Source organism: Anticarsia gemmatalis, chromosome 12, assembly GCF_050436995.1.
Source record: "Anticarsia gemmatalis isolate Benzon Research Colony breed Stoneville strain chromosome 12, ilAntGemm2 primary, whole genome shotgun sequence".
Lineage (NCBI taxonomy): Eukaryota > Metazoa > Arthropoda > Insecta > Lepidoptera > Erebidae > Anticarsia > Anticarsia gemmatalis.
Window position 1 is genome coordinate 1,471,796 of NC_134756.1, and position 14,230 is coordinate 1,486,025.

General features: G+C 35.3%; 3 protein-coding genes across 3 annotated transcripts; 2 read left to right on the forward strand and 1 right to left on the reverse strand.

Moving 5' to 3' along the window:
- Positions 1–226: 226 nt before the first annotated feature.
- LOC142977367 (chymotrypsin-2-like) lies at positions 227–6,645 on the reverse strand. Its single transcript, XM_076121246.1, has 5 exons — positions 6,546–6,645; positions 2,966–3,167; positions 2,247–2,505; positions 1,606–1,773; positions 227–385 (listed from the first exon to the last, which is right to left on the reverse strand). Exons 1-5 carry the CDS (start codon positions 6,643–6,645, stop codon positions 227–229), a joined length of 888 nt encoding a protein of 295 aa, XP_075977361.1.
- LOC142977368 (chymotrypsin-1-like) lies at positions 6,644–8,923 on the forward strand. Its single transcript, XM_076121247.1, has 4 exons — positions 6,644–6,771; positions 7,191–7,437; positions 8,292–8,450; positions 8,768–8,923. The coding sequence occupies exons 1-4, from the start codon at positions 6,644–6,646 to the stop codon at positions 8,921–8,923; spliced, it is 690 nt and encodes a 229-aa protein (XP_075977362.1).
- Positions 8,924–9,553: 630 nt separating this feature from the next.
- Positions 9,554–14,202, forward strand: LOC142977308 (uncharacterized). Its single transcript, XM_076121125.1, has 4 exons — positions 9,554–9,677; positions 9,799–10,660; positions 11,437–12,110; positions 12,411–14,202. The coding sequence occupies exons 2-4, from the start codon at positions 9,814–9,816 to the stop codon at positions 13,116–13,118; spliced, it is 2,229 nt and encodes a 742-aa protein (XP_075977240.1). The 5' UTR covers positions 9,554–9,677; positions 9,799–9,813; the 3' UTR covers positions 13,119–14,202.
- Positions 14,203–14,230: the final 28 nt, after the last annotated feature.

Here is a 14,230-nt window from a genome sequence, read left to right on the forward strand (position 1 = left end):
ACAGTAAAATAAATGTAAACATAACAACTCTTGTTTTGCTTGCCAGTTGTAAAGTTAAATCTGATTAAGTCATATAATCTGCGCTTAGTATCCTTGTTGTGTCAAAAATTATCTTAACGGCGAGTTCCTATTTACCTTAATTAAACTTAGATAATAAAACAGAACACTACATTTTAAACAAAATATTTATATTTTTCAAAACAAAACAGTCAACACAAAAACGAAATCAGTCTTTGTAAACTTTCAGGTATGTTTCAACAAAGTCTTTAACTCCATATAACCTGACGAACACATCGGGAGCTCCTTCTGCACAGCCGAAGCCCCAAGACACGATGCCAATCTGTCTACCAGTACTCCTTTGTATGAGAGCACTACCGGAATCACCCTAGAATCAGATTTACAAGGATTATTATAGCTTGTTTCATGGCTTCTGAATAACTATGGAATAGCTTAACAGGTGAAATTTTGATAGTTTTTGTTGCTGTGACTTTATTTTAGCTTTTTGTACATTTGCTGTGACGTTATCTATTAGATAAGGTATCTGACAATTATCCATAGGCAATAAAAATAATCATCACAAACAATATTTTCAATATTCTACGACACCTAAGGCTTGTGTGTAGCAAGCCATATATAGCCAATATTCGGTTCAGCATGTTCGATTGAGCAATATTTATCGAACAACAAAACCTACTCGACTCACTTGTTCGATTTGTGCCGATCGGCTTCAAACAAATATTCGGTTTTACTAGACCGATTAATGGCGAACCGAATATGTGTTTAGCAAGCCATATTATTGAGTGTTAGTTCAACGGAAGGCGTTGTTAAAGAATTCATAAAAAATGTTGAATACACAAAAGTTCTTTTAATTTTATCGTTTTCCCTGTCGAAATAATTTCACAACACGTCCTTAATTACTTCCATCCAAACATGACTTGCCAAATCACGTGTCATAAACATATTTCCTAACAGACAGACAGTTAAAGTTATAGCTCGATATTAATTGTATTATCAGCCGGGGTGGCCTTGTGGAAGTCGCTGCGAACTTCTAAGAGTTTTGTTGGCTTCCGTCGTGAAGCCAACAAAACAACTTAGGTAGGTAATCGATACAATTTTCTAGTTAAACAAGCTAGATTGTTTGGTTCTGAATATTTTTGTAAGGGAATTTGAGATTTGGGTGATTTTAAAATGTTCATGTATAATAAGATGTATTGATATATTGTTTTGGAATGATATACGAAATTCGGATAATTTAAAAATATTGCTCTATAACAACTAGATATAAGAATTTCGTAGGGATCATAGTTAGTAGGGTTTTTTGGTCCATGTCTCCGCCTATGGGTAAAAAGGCGAGATTTTGTATATGTAAAGCTTCCATGCGGTGGTTGGTGTCATTTCAAAAATTTATTAAGACATTCAGAGTTATTCGTGATTTATCCATAAACGGTGAAGGACAACTCTCGGATAACTTATCCGATTGATAAAGTCTGAATTCCATTCATAGTTAACCGATACTTATTCAGACGTTGTGCTAAACATAGATAAATTACGAAATAGACAAGGCTACATAACATATTGTATGAAATTTCGCTCTTATTCACTCACCATACACATGCCATGACCACGAGAGTGGAAGGTGCAGATTTCCACCTCCCTCTGTATGTGAGGAGTCCATTCATTAGCAGCCACTTGTCTCAACTGTTCTTGACATTGTGAGTGCGTGAGTGTGTTCACGTAGAGCAGTTGGAGACGGTCGGGAGTTGGTGCTAGATTCTGAAGGAATTAAAGATTTTAATAAGTTGTTTAATTAAATACGTGGTGAAATGAAAAATTCTGTTTCAAAAAATATTTGTCTAAATTTTCGTGTAAAATTAAATAACACATCGGTAGCGCAATTCTCTATAGTCAGAACTGTCGAATAACGAGAGATTGACATTTAAAATGTACTGCGAAAATAGTTCTTAAGAAGCCTAGTAGGGGCGAAACAGATTTTTGTGTAAAATGTCTCGATAGCTAGCCGGTTGTCGGTAGTTGATAGAGTAGAGAATCGAGGTTCTTATACAATTATTAGCAATAATTTGAGCTAAAAAATAGACTTATACTTAATACTTTAGACACACTTAACTTCTAAAAGTGATTGAAACGATGCGTAGATTTTGAAATTTTTATCAATTACGTACGTGAGGCAAATGTTTACCACGTGACAACTACTGTTTTTCTAACGAAATATGAGTAAAATAACTCACCACAACATTATCTTCAATCTGAGGTCCAGTCCGTCCCCAGCCAGTGACGACACATCTTTCATCACCCCCTACGTACTCATAGTCCAGAGACACTAGTCCCACATCAGGACCCAAGGTCACCTTCTTCTGAAGAACCAAGACGCCCACATCGTACTTGATGTAGGTTGAATCCCATTGGGGATGCATGTGGGAGTCTACCACGGGAATCACTGTTCCTCCTGAGTTCCATTTGTTGGAGCCTACTCTTACTCGTAATGTTCTGAAAATAAATAATATGCATGTGTGACTATGTGTAATATTTTTTTTTTGCGAAATCATTTCCCTCTAGAGCTTGCATCCCTTATGAGCAAAGGTTATGTTTATTTATTTGAAATACATTCGTTAAATCTGATATATAACAGGTACTCAAGTACCGAGTAAGGCTCTACCCAGTTTCCAAGCTAGTGGTAGATTCAGAAATTATAACCACTATCATAAGTGTCAACATTTCACTATTGAAGCAGAACAGTTGGTATTTTATATATATTGTGGCAACAGAGATTTGTCGGAAATATCATCATCGTGACAATACGAAACGATGATTTGCCTTTTAAAGACTCAGTTCTAAAATATGTGTTCGGGATGAGTTCAAAACTATACGGTACTTTAAGTACACCTTTCTATCAAAAATACCTTGATTTCACCTTGCTAAAGCACAAAGACATGTCCAAGATACTTACGAGAATAGCTGTCCATTAGGTTGCATGACAGCTTCAATACAATGTGCGGCGGTCAGCACCAGCCTCAGTGTTACAATAGAGCCTCCACACAGCAGGAATTGGTTGCGTTCTCCGAAGATCATAGCGGCCATGTGGGGGGAGTAGGCTTCCGGAGCGTTCTCCCCGCCTATGATGCGGTAGCCGTTGGAGTCGTGGGGAAAACCTGGTGAAAAATGGGGGTTAGGTCACCACGTGCCGGGAGGTCGGTGGTGCCAATTATTTGTGCGATCCACAAATAATTGTTTCGGGTCAAGTTGTACTCTGTGTCTTCGTTGTTAGTATGTTTGTAAAAGTCCCCGCGACACAAGAGCAATTTATAGTGCAGGAGTGAGTTGTCTTTTAAAAAAAAATTATTACTTTTTCTTATTGTGTCATTGTTTAGTTTCACGGTAGTTAAATTAAGTTGATTTTAAAGATATTGCCACTAAGAAATTGAAAATTTAGAGTACAGAAAAGTAGGCAAATATAAACACTTCATAACACGCAACTTTTTGTTAAATTAATAATGAATTAAAAGATACTTTTTAACGTGCAATGAAAAAAAGTACAACATAATAAACTTAAGAAGCGGGTACATATTGCGTTAATGCGTTCATAAACAACTTTGGCAAAAAAGACTTTAAAAAATGATTTATACCATTTGCACAACCTAAAGCACTTATCACCGAAACACAAATAATAAGAAACATATTTCACTTCTACAAAAAAGACTACCCAAAAATTTTTCCGTAATATGATATTCATCAATCAAAACACTTCCTTTTTATATTAAATTTTATTTTCTAGTTCATAACCGATAATTTGAAGATAAAACAAAACGCGGCATTTAAATTTTTCAAAATAAGGTCTCTGACCTTCACCTTCAGAATTCCAATTATTTTTGGAACTTATTAATTAGTGATAATAATTAATAACAAATGTAGGTTTATTGCACTCTCTTTTGACATTGCTGATAAGAGCGTCTTCAAAATGTTGATTGTTTTAGTAATTAATTAGTATCGAATTGTTGATGATCATAATGATAGCGCGGGCACGTGTTTGCACGGAAATAATGGTTCCTATTGGATCACGTGCATCAATTTCGATTCCCGTTTGAGACTGTACCATAGACTAAAATCTACTTTGTGTACAGTAGTTTCTAATCTATTGTTATATTGGACTGCCTGTGAGGCGCGGTCGGTAGTGTATGCGACTGCTACGCAAGAGGTCTCGGGTTCGAATCCTGGGTCGGGCAAAAAAGTATTTGCTAAGATATTCTCAGAGATTTTCCGGAGTTTGTAAGTTGGGGTTTTAGACCTCCGTGCCTCGGAGAGCACGTAAAGCTGACGGTCCTAAGCCTAGCCTCTCACTGGTCGTGTCGGTTATCAGTCCCACCGGGCTATGAGTTTATACTTGTGCATTGTGCACACACCTGGACACTGTAAACAGAGTCCTGCACCGTTGGCCAGCTGTTAGCCGGTAGCAGGATATTGGCTAGAAGGACGTTATTATTGTTATATTGTTCGACCGATAAGGCAATTAAATCATATTTGTTGTAATTAGTAATGAAGGAATATTACGGAAGGAAATTTTGCGTTAGCTCTCATTTGAATTGGACTAGCTAGAGCGCATTTCCCACTACTCATTGTCTAGCACAAGTCAAGTGTCAAATTAAGTAAATAAGTATACTCTCTTGTTGTTACTTTATTTCATCAAAAGAAGGTGAATAAAAACAATCGTAATATAAACATAATTCCAGTTTTCCGGACAAATCGGCTAAGTAACATACGTACAGTCAGCTCCAAAAGTAGCTAAACAACTTCATATTTTCAAAACATCTGTGTTACGTAACTTTAATAAATAACTGATCAAAATCAGGTAGAATGAGTAAGAATTAAACATTTCAATCAATAGCAAATGTTTTTTCCATGGAATAATGTGCACACTTCAGTATATAGGGTTTCAAAAGATTGAGTATGATCAGCTACTTTTGAAGCTGACTGTACTACTTTTTAACGTGGCCAAAACGCTATCTTCAAAGGTCAAGAGGTCAGACCGGGGACAACGTGCCGGTTGATGCACTTCATACCGACAACAAAAACAATTACATTACACTTTACCTCGTAACACTGTCCTTGACAAAGATACACAATAATAATTAACACGATTGTTTAATTGTACTCGTAATCGGTTATTTAAACATATTTATAGATAACAATGTGTGAGTCAGTTGACACGCCTGCTGACTCTCTTTTGATTAAAAGTTAACCTATTTCTTAATGTTTAGTTAGTTTTAACTCCAGTCTAAATTTTAGATATTTATTTTTCCGAAGTTATAGTTATATGGAATACATGCACGTTTCGCTATTAACAATGTTAGTCCCATGTAATAGGGGGTGAGTTAGGGCGAGTCTATTACCATTAGGCACGTTACAAAACTCTGGGCCACTATTAAGGAATATTTAATATGAGTTAGAAAAGAATCCTTTCCCGAACAGGTAGTCGAACTCAGACAATACCACTTATTCAGATGGGTAAGAAGTTGCGAACGAACACGCTATAGTAAATACTGACTGAAAAGCATCTTAAATGAACATTAAATCTTAGTTAAGAGATTCAAACTAGTCCTAAGTCCACTCTTATTACCCATAGATGACAGTCCCAATGCTGGGCAAGAGTCTCCTTCCGAGGGAGGAAACTCTTGCCAGCAAAAGTAGTTCACGGGTTAGGCCTTGAGTCCAACACACTGGCCAAGCGCGGATTTGTATGTCCTCAATAACCGCATTAAAGAATACTTAAGGATGAAAGTTTACCTCACTTTTAGCGCAAATGATTTATTTCTATCACACATATAATTTTGAAAAGTCATTGATGTGTTGCCTCGGGCCCGTACCATGGACCAATCTCGTGAAGAGTACATGCTTAGACCACTCAGCTATCGCACCCCAGACATAATTCCCTAAATATTCTTATCTATATGTCAGTAACCTTTTTCCAAAATACTTGTGTTTTCACCAGACAACAAAATTGACTCATTTGAAAGTCAAAAAAGAGCTTCCTAATTTTATCAGTCACATAAGTGAATCATTTCGAATATTATTTTGTATAAATAGTAAAGGTTTTGACAATTAGGCATCAGTTTCAATTGAAACAACTCAACACTAACACTTCAAAAACTACAAAATGTTTTTCAAAATCATTTCTCTGGTTTTCGTCTTCGGCGCTCTTAGCAATGGTAAGACTTTAGAGATATTATTTGCAAAAATACACAAACATTTTAAAGAAATCCTTAAGTTAAGCTGTATCAAAACGGTTACAAACTGGATGGGGGTGATCTTTAAAGATCTAAGTGCGATTTGAAAAGCTTACAAATTCCAAATTTACTACTCACGAATAGACTGTCCAAGAGAAATAAATATTTTATCTAATAAAATATTTAAAAAAAAACTACTCGTTCACGCAACCCTTGTTCAATAACTGACAAATTGCCTGAAAATATAATTATTCAAATGTTTAAAATCTTAAACCGTCTCATTAAAAATCTTTTTTCTCCTAGGAGTACCTCTGGAAGGTTCATCAGAAGACCTGTCCAAATTCTTCTCGCCCTCTACCTCCAGGATAGTTGGAGGTACGGAGGCTCCCGAAGGCTTCTCCCCGAACATGGTGGCCCTGGTGGTGGGCGAAGGGTTCGTCAGCCTCGTCTGCGGAGCTTCTATTGTGAATCGCCACCTGATTCTCACTGCGGCTCATTGTATTGACATATTTGTTATTTGGGGAGAACTACTGAGGTAAGTTATTTATTTTTACTTTAATATTTATGTTGCCTAAGGTTCGCAATTTACAAAATTCTTAAGACTCTTCTTGATACCTACCTACTTCTCACTCAAGTTTTTCCAACTTGAAGATCAGAAAGGAAAAGATCTTTATATAGGATCTAAATATAACTGGTATAATTATTCAATAATTGATGAAAAATATTTTAAAATGCTTCGATAGCCGGTAGGGAATTATAATAGGATACTTATTTGAAAACGAGGTTATCATATGACTTAAATAAAAATTGTGAATTGAATCTTTTTAAACAAATAGTGAGTATAAATTAAAAATAAAAACATTTTTCAATACCTACAACAAGGAAAGACTTAACTAAGACATTGCTGTACGAAAATTACTTTTGATACTACAGCTATCGCTTGTTTCCTTGCAGCTCTTTCCACGGAGTAGTAGGCTCAAACCGTTGGACCCGCACCAGCAGTACCGGCACTCCAGTTCACTTCAAAGACCACTACCTCCACCCCAAATGGGACTGGGCTACCATCAAGAACGATATCGGCTTCCTCGTGACCGAACGCCCAATGGTCTTCGGCAAAACTGTCGCACCCCTCGCTTTGAATCTGAATGAAATAATTGGAGGTGGAGAGCCTTGTTATGTGACTGGATGGGGACTTCTCGGGGTAAGTAGTACTATAACATACTTACTTAAACTTATAGAGTATAAGGAACCCGTTCTAATAGTAACTAAAATCATATAAAAGCCGATTTTCAATGCCAGGTCTTTTGTTATAAAGTTCCTAGCTTAACAATTACCGTGTCCGGTAAAAAAAAATAACTTTGTTTGAACTTAAAGCAATATATCTAACGTACTAATATTCATTTATTAAAGTAGAATAAAGAAAAAAATGTGTATTAAACATATTTCATAGCTAAAAATAGTTCAGACCTACGCTATTGATTGCTATTTTTTTTTTGCTAGGCGTTTTTGACAAATAAATGCAGAGCAAATTGTATGGTATCAAAAACAAAATAACAGTATTTTACCCAACTAAAACGTAATCTCACTAATTTGGCTCACAAAAAGGCAATTAATATACTGTGTTTTCCTTCATCAAGGCATACGCACATAAAATAAATTAAAGGGCGGGAAATGGCAAAAATGGCGGCCATATAAAGTGTACCATAGAGTAGTAATCAGCTGCATATCTTTCGTAAGTCGTAAAAAGGCGAGGGTTCTTTCCTGCCAGTGTTATTTGAAGGTTTGAACACATAACTCGTTTTTATTGCTGTAATCTTAATATCCCGAAATGTTTTTGTTGAATATTTGAAACTGTTTATCATATTTATTAGAATTTTAACTGAATATGTTTCGCAGTTCAATTTAAAGATGTTATACTTTGAACAAACAAAGAATGAAGTAGGTACCATAATGAATTGGTCTGTGAAAGTAAGCAACCGTTATCGCGGCCCATTCGTAGATGGGTGACCGATCCTTTGCTTGAACTTAGGCTAAAAAATTCTTTCTTCCTTCCAGGTCTTCGACATCATCCCATACCAGCTGCAGCTCCTGCACGTAAACACCATCAGTCATCAGGCCTGCGTCCGAGCAGTCAGTCAAACTGGACCTGCTCCACACATCGACCCTGTCGTCGAGATCTGCACCTTCCATTCTCCTGGACACGGCATGTGCAATGTAAGTAGTAAAAAGTAAATGATACCCACCTAAGCATTTATTAAGACATCGTTTTAAGAATACATTAAATAAATATACCAAACTACCAAAATATAAAAAATATTGAAGCGACTGTCTAAAACCGTCATATCCCGTTAATAAAAACATGAGTAAATTAAAAAAAACGTAGTGATAGATTTTTGCAATTTGGTAACTACTTTCTGAAGCCCCCCATTTTAGAAAGACTGTACTTTCTGAAATGGTTGGCTTTTCTAGTATAATGACTGGCATCAAAACCATATAAAAGTAATTATTTATAACCAAATCTTTGTTTTCAGGGTGACTCCGGTAGTGCTCTAGTGTCCACGCGCAGTCACAGTCAAATTGGTATCGTCTCGTGGGGCTTCCCTTGCGCTATCGGAGCCCCTGACATGTTCGTGAGGATTAGTGGCTTCAAGCATTACATTCTAGACATTTTGGCTAGACATCACTAAAATAATATTTTGTTAATTACTTTTTATGTTAAATATTTTGATAGAATTGTTGCTTGTTTAAATGTTTTATTTAGATATATAAGGGTGATTTTGTTATTTGTATTATTTTGTAATAGAAAAATAAAATGTTGAATCATGAAATTTATTTTTATTTAGAAAACATATCACATTATAAATTCTCATACTCAAAACCATAACAAAATTGTACATAGTTACAATTAGGAACTAACTTAACAATAATTATATAAATAATTATAAATAATTACATAACTTAAAAACAGTTAATTCATCAACCAATTCATAAATGTGTTTACAAACTATTTGGTTTGTATTACGTGTATCCGAACGCATTTCTAAATGTCAGTATACAATGTATTGTGACACTTATATTTTCACACGAATTTATACCTTATATCATGTTGTGAAGGTCGATTTTACTATAACATTTATGAAGTCAGCTGTGTGAAGTAAATTCAAAACAAACTGCGGCCAAAAGATCGAAACAAAGTTTTTAATTGTTTTTAGTTTTCTAAATTCAAATATAGCATCATTTTGGCATAAAATAAAGAAATATTAACTACTACACGCCTTTAAACGTCTGTTTACAACATGTGATAAAAAGTTTACCCGCAATTGATACAGAATATAATAAAATATCAATAATGGAGGGTAGTTACGAATATTTTCAAATAACTGCCCAGTTATTTCTACCTCCGGCCGTTCTTTTTCGTATGAGACACCAAAGCCGCACGAGGTAAGACGCCTTCATTTATTATTTTTACTTTTTTATATCATTAATCTTTTCTTGATTTACCTACATTTATCAAAGATACGCAAATGGGTACACGCGCAATGTGTTTCTTTTGTTGTTTAAGGTATAAATTTAAAAAATGGAGGGCGAAAGCTGTAATTTGAACATGGAAGAGCCATTTCCTATATTGTTCATACCTAAAGTTTGCACGCCGTTGGAGACTAACTGCGAAGTGTCGGAAAACGTGTTCATACATTTGAATATAACGTCCCCGGACACAGAAGGTAACGAAACAGTTATATACAATGGATTGTGTAACGTTAAAGTTGTGGATGGCAATGACATCAACATAAGGTACGGTACACCAAAGAGTGACTCCACAAACGAAAACATTCCTGTTATACTAACTGAAGCCAATCAGATTACTTTTCCTGCTTATAATGATTCCCAAGTCTGGATAGATCCGGCAAGAAGTCCATATGTGTACAATCGTTGTGAAACTCCACCTTTAGAATCTTATACCATTCATGAAGGACCAGATAACCACATAACTATAGAACAGCACAATACGTACATCACTCAAAATGTATACAACTACAACGAGGCAATTCGGTATTCACCAATCAGTGATGAGCAGAAAACGATTAAGAAGGTCAATGAACCCGTACAGAACTCAGATAGTTACAATATGTACGAAGAAGATGAATTTGAATGTGGAGTATTTCTGTCCCAACTGTCCGAAGAGATAATAAATGAGAAGGGAACTAGAGCTAGGGAGGAAAGGAAGTTTGTCGGGTTACAGACGGACAATGAAGCGTTGAAACAGCTCATGTCTACGGATATACAGTCGGTTTCAAGGCAACAGAAGACTATATTGTTCTTAGGACATGACTCGGAGTCAGGGCAAACGATTCAGAATATTGCTATCAATGATCCGATGATGGAGTGTGCTGGAACGGGGGAAGCGGAGACTGAGATTATTGTGGGTAAGTCTATCTGTTTCTTTACCTTAAAAGTTACTTTAATGCCCGGTTTCTGAGGCACATCTAGAGGTAGTTCATGGATTCAAACTCTCATGTTTATATGTGCTTAAATGCTATTGAATAGATAATAATCTACTGCTAAATGTACCTCAGAAACCAGGGGTTAGTGTGTTTGTATGTAGGTAAGTAAGTATGTATGTATGACATGTATGTACTTCTTTCTTTAACTGCTGTGAGACACTCCTACTTATTAAGAAAAAATATTATTGAAGTTGCCATATGTAGTTCTCAGATTTCAATATTAATTACCTGGTATGAAAATAGAGGTTCTTAAGAATATTGATTAAGACATAAAACACACAGTTTTATTCTCTAAGCATATTTAAACAAAATAATATTGATTGAGTATGTTTTCAATCTTGCAGACATAAGGTGATTAAAGTTTTTTGCAATGATAGGGCATTGACCTTACTTTGGGTACAAAGTTAAAGTTTTATGTTACTTAAAATGTTTTAAGGATACAAACTTTTACAATATTAATTTATTTAAATTCTAACTTAAAGCTTCTACCACAGTGCATGACTGTTCTAGAAATTCTGGAATAAGAAAACTTTACTACCTAACTAAACTTTTAACATTTTATTTCTTCCTAAAACACAGTTCTCAATTGTCTTTTCTGTTCTTTGGTGTTCTAAGCTACTAGGCACAAAAAGTCCACATTAATTTAACCAGTTATTAACTACAAAAGCTGCATCAACTGACTGAACTTAACATTTCAGATGACCCCAACACAGCCACCCCAAACCCTCGTACAAAGAAGTACCAATGCAACAAATGCAAGCAGATCTTTGAACAGCTATCAGCATTCAAACAACACATGGTTGGAAGCCACCGGTTCTACAACCCATACGACTTGTCCGGCAATGTACGATACATGTGCACTGACTGCGGAAAACACCTCAAAAACCAAGAAAAGTTTGAACAACACTGCCTAGGACACGGCGACCCCGATCTAGAATGTAACAAGTGCCATAAAGTCTTCGCGTCAAAATTTACTCTACGCAATCACCGTAAGATACATTCTAGAATGTTCCCTTGCAGTTATTGTGTGAAATCTTATTCAACTGCGCCGGAGTTGTATTCCCATACGGCTAAAATGCATGGGGTTTATATGTGTGAGTCTTGTACATTTTCTACTGATAATATGAGTGATTTGACCACGCATCAAGAGGTTCATAAGAACGAAACGACTAATTCTTCGAAGTCCAGTGAGTCGGACTTTACTGAAGGTCTTTTCAATGAGATGATGAGTGACATCTCGGGGTCTGATGAGATAGTGAAATGTGAAGATGATCAATCGCAGAATGCTGATTCTGTTATAGCTAAAGTGATGTCGAACAAGCTGTTTCGAGGTAGTGGTAAGAAGAATAAGAAGCAACGGAGATATGACAAGGTACTTAATTATTGTTATTTTACTACCCATGTAGGTAGACGATTGTTCATCTTAATTTTTGGTAGAAGGCGAGTGTATTTCGAAGGCTACTATTTGTTAAAGCGCCGCGGGATCGATTCCCATATGATATGTATTGTGATGATCCTCTTTTGACTCCAAACGCCTAGTTTACATGTTTGTAAATAAAAGTTGAATTCCTACTAAGTAGTATCTTAGTTGCATATATGCCTTGATGCTTATTCTTCAGTCAAACCAAAATGTGTAAAATTGTATACCTTATGTAACCTTATCATTTTCCAGACTTGCGACGTCTGCCTCAAGAAATTCGACCGCATAGGGGACCTGAAACGTCATCTGATCGAACACGTCATCAGGAGTACATTAGCGAAGAACCCTGTCAACAAATTCGGCGTCCTGAACATCCGCTGTGAAATATGCCAAGAGAAAGTCTTCACAAAGATAGACAGGTACAAAGCACATTTACGTGAACATGCAAAACTTACTCTCTACAAATGCACCTTCTGCGACAAATCTTTTAGCGATTCCAGTAATTTCTCTAAGCACAAAAAAATCCACGGAACCACGTATTTCCAATGTGATATTTGCCAAAGGAAATTCAACTCTAAAAAGATGATAACACAACACATGGAATATCACAATAAGAATCGCCCATTGCAGTGTCAGTACTGCGATAAGGTCTTCCATTTTGAGTCCATGTTGAACAAGCATATCAAATCCTCTCACGTTAAAGAAGCAAATAATAAATTTCGGTGTAGATTCTGTAGAGATTACTTCAAGAGTTTAAAAGAGAAATGGGATCATGAATGGACTGTCCACAATGTTAGGAAAGTGATTGTAGATTGCTTAGTTTGTGGGTCTAGGTTTAGAAAGTATGCTGAGTTGAAAAGACATTGTACTGATGAACATGATACTGTTATACCACCAGCTAAAAGGCTGTTGAGGTGGAAGCTGAAGAAAAAGATGAAAATGATTGAGGGGCTGGAGTAGTGCTGGCACTTTTCACTACCTCATATCACGTGTCAGTTAAAGTTATTTGTCAGAATATAGCAGCAAGTCGTTGCAAATACGACCAGAGCAAAGTACGTACGTAGTGCAACGTAGGTGTAACGACTATGGGTCCTTCAGCTTTGTTACCTGTTGCTATATTCAGGCCATTAAAGATAACTGATTCGTACTATATTATTGTATGTGTAAGCTTAGATTTTTCAGAGTATTGTCTACTTCACTCATAGGTAGTTTAAAGCTTTATTGAAAGACTCAAAACATAGATTTATCTGTACTCATCCTTACATCATATTAATAAGGTAGTATTTGTAGTGGATTTCCCTAAATAGTTCTTGGTCTTAAAGATCGTTTTTTATTATTTTGTTGTAGATTTTTTACATGTTAATTAGATTAGCATTATGTAATCATGTTGTTAGAGTGGTTTTGTTAGTCTTTTTCGATTTCTATGATTTTGTTAATTACATAACAATTAAGTATGCATTTTTGCAGTATTTTTTTGGCTAAATTTTATGCAATTAAGGTTTTTGTTTTCTCATAAAATGAGACTGATTTCAGGCTGTGTTAACAATCATTTGTATTAAATTATAAGAGTAAAAAAACCTATGTATTATAAAGTTAACTTATGTATTAAAATCTAGAGTGGTTTATTTATTTTTTTGGTTAAATTTAGTTAAAAAATATCAAGTTTTCCTTTTTGTTTTTATGAAATAAGAGAGTATTATATTCTTGTTGTATGTTAGATTATATATATATATATATATATTTTCTAATCATGTAGTAGTAATGTGATACTCATTTCTTTAGTGTGAAGTGACGTCATTTCTAAAAAATTGTGTGTCAAAGTTCATCATCCAAAGTTCCGGTTTCGGTCAAGCAAAGATATTTATAAGTAATTTATTTTCTATTCTTAACATGCAACCATAAATAACGTGATTTTTATATAAAAGATCAAGTTTATCTATGAGCCTTTTTTATTTTTAGTTTTTGTTAAAGTTGTTTTAAATTGCTAATCGGCAAGTATTTATTAGTTGTTGTAAACCTGTTTTATTAAAAGTTTATTTTGTTATTATTATTGTTTTTTTAAATGCAGTTCC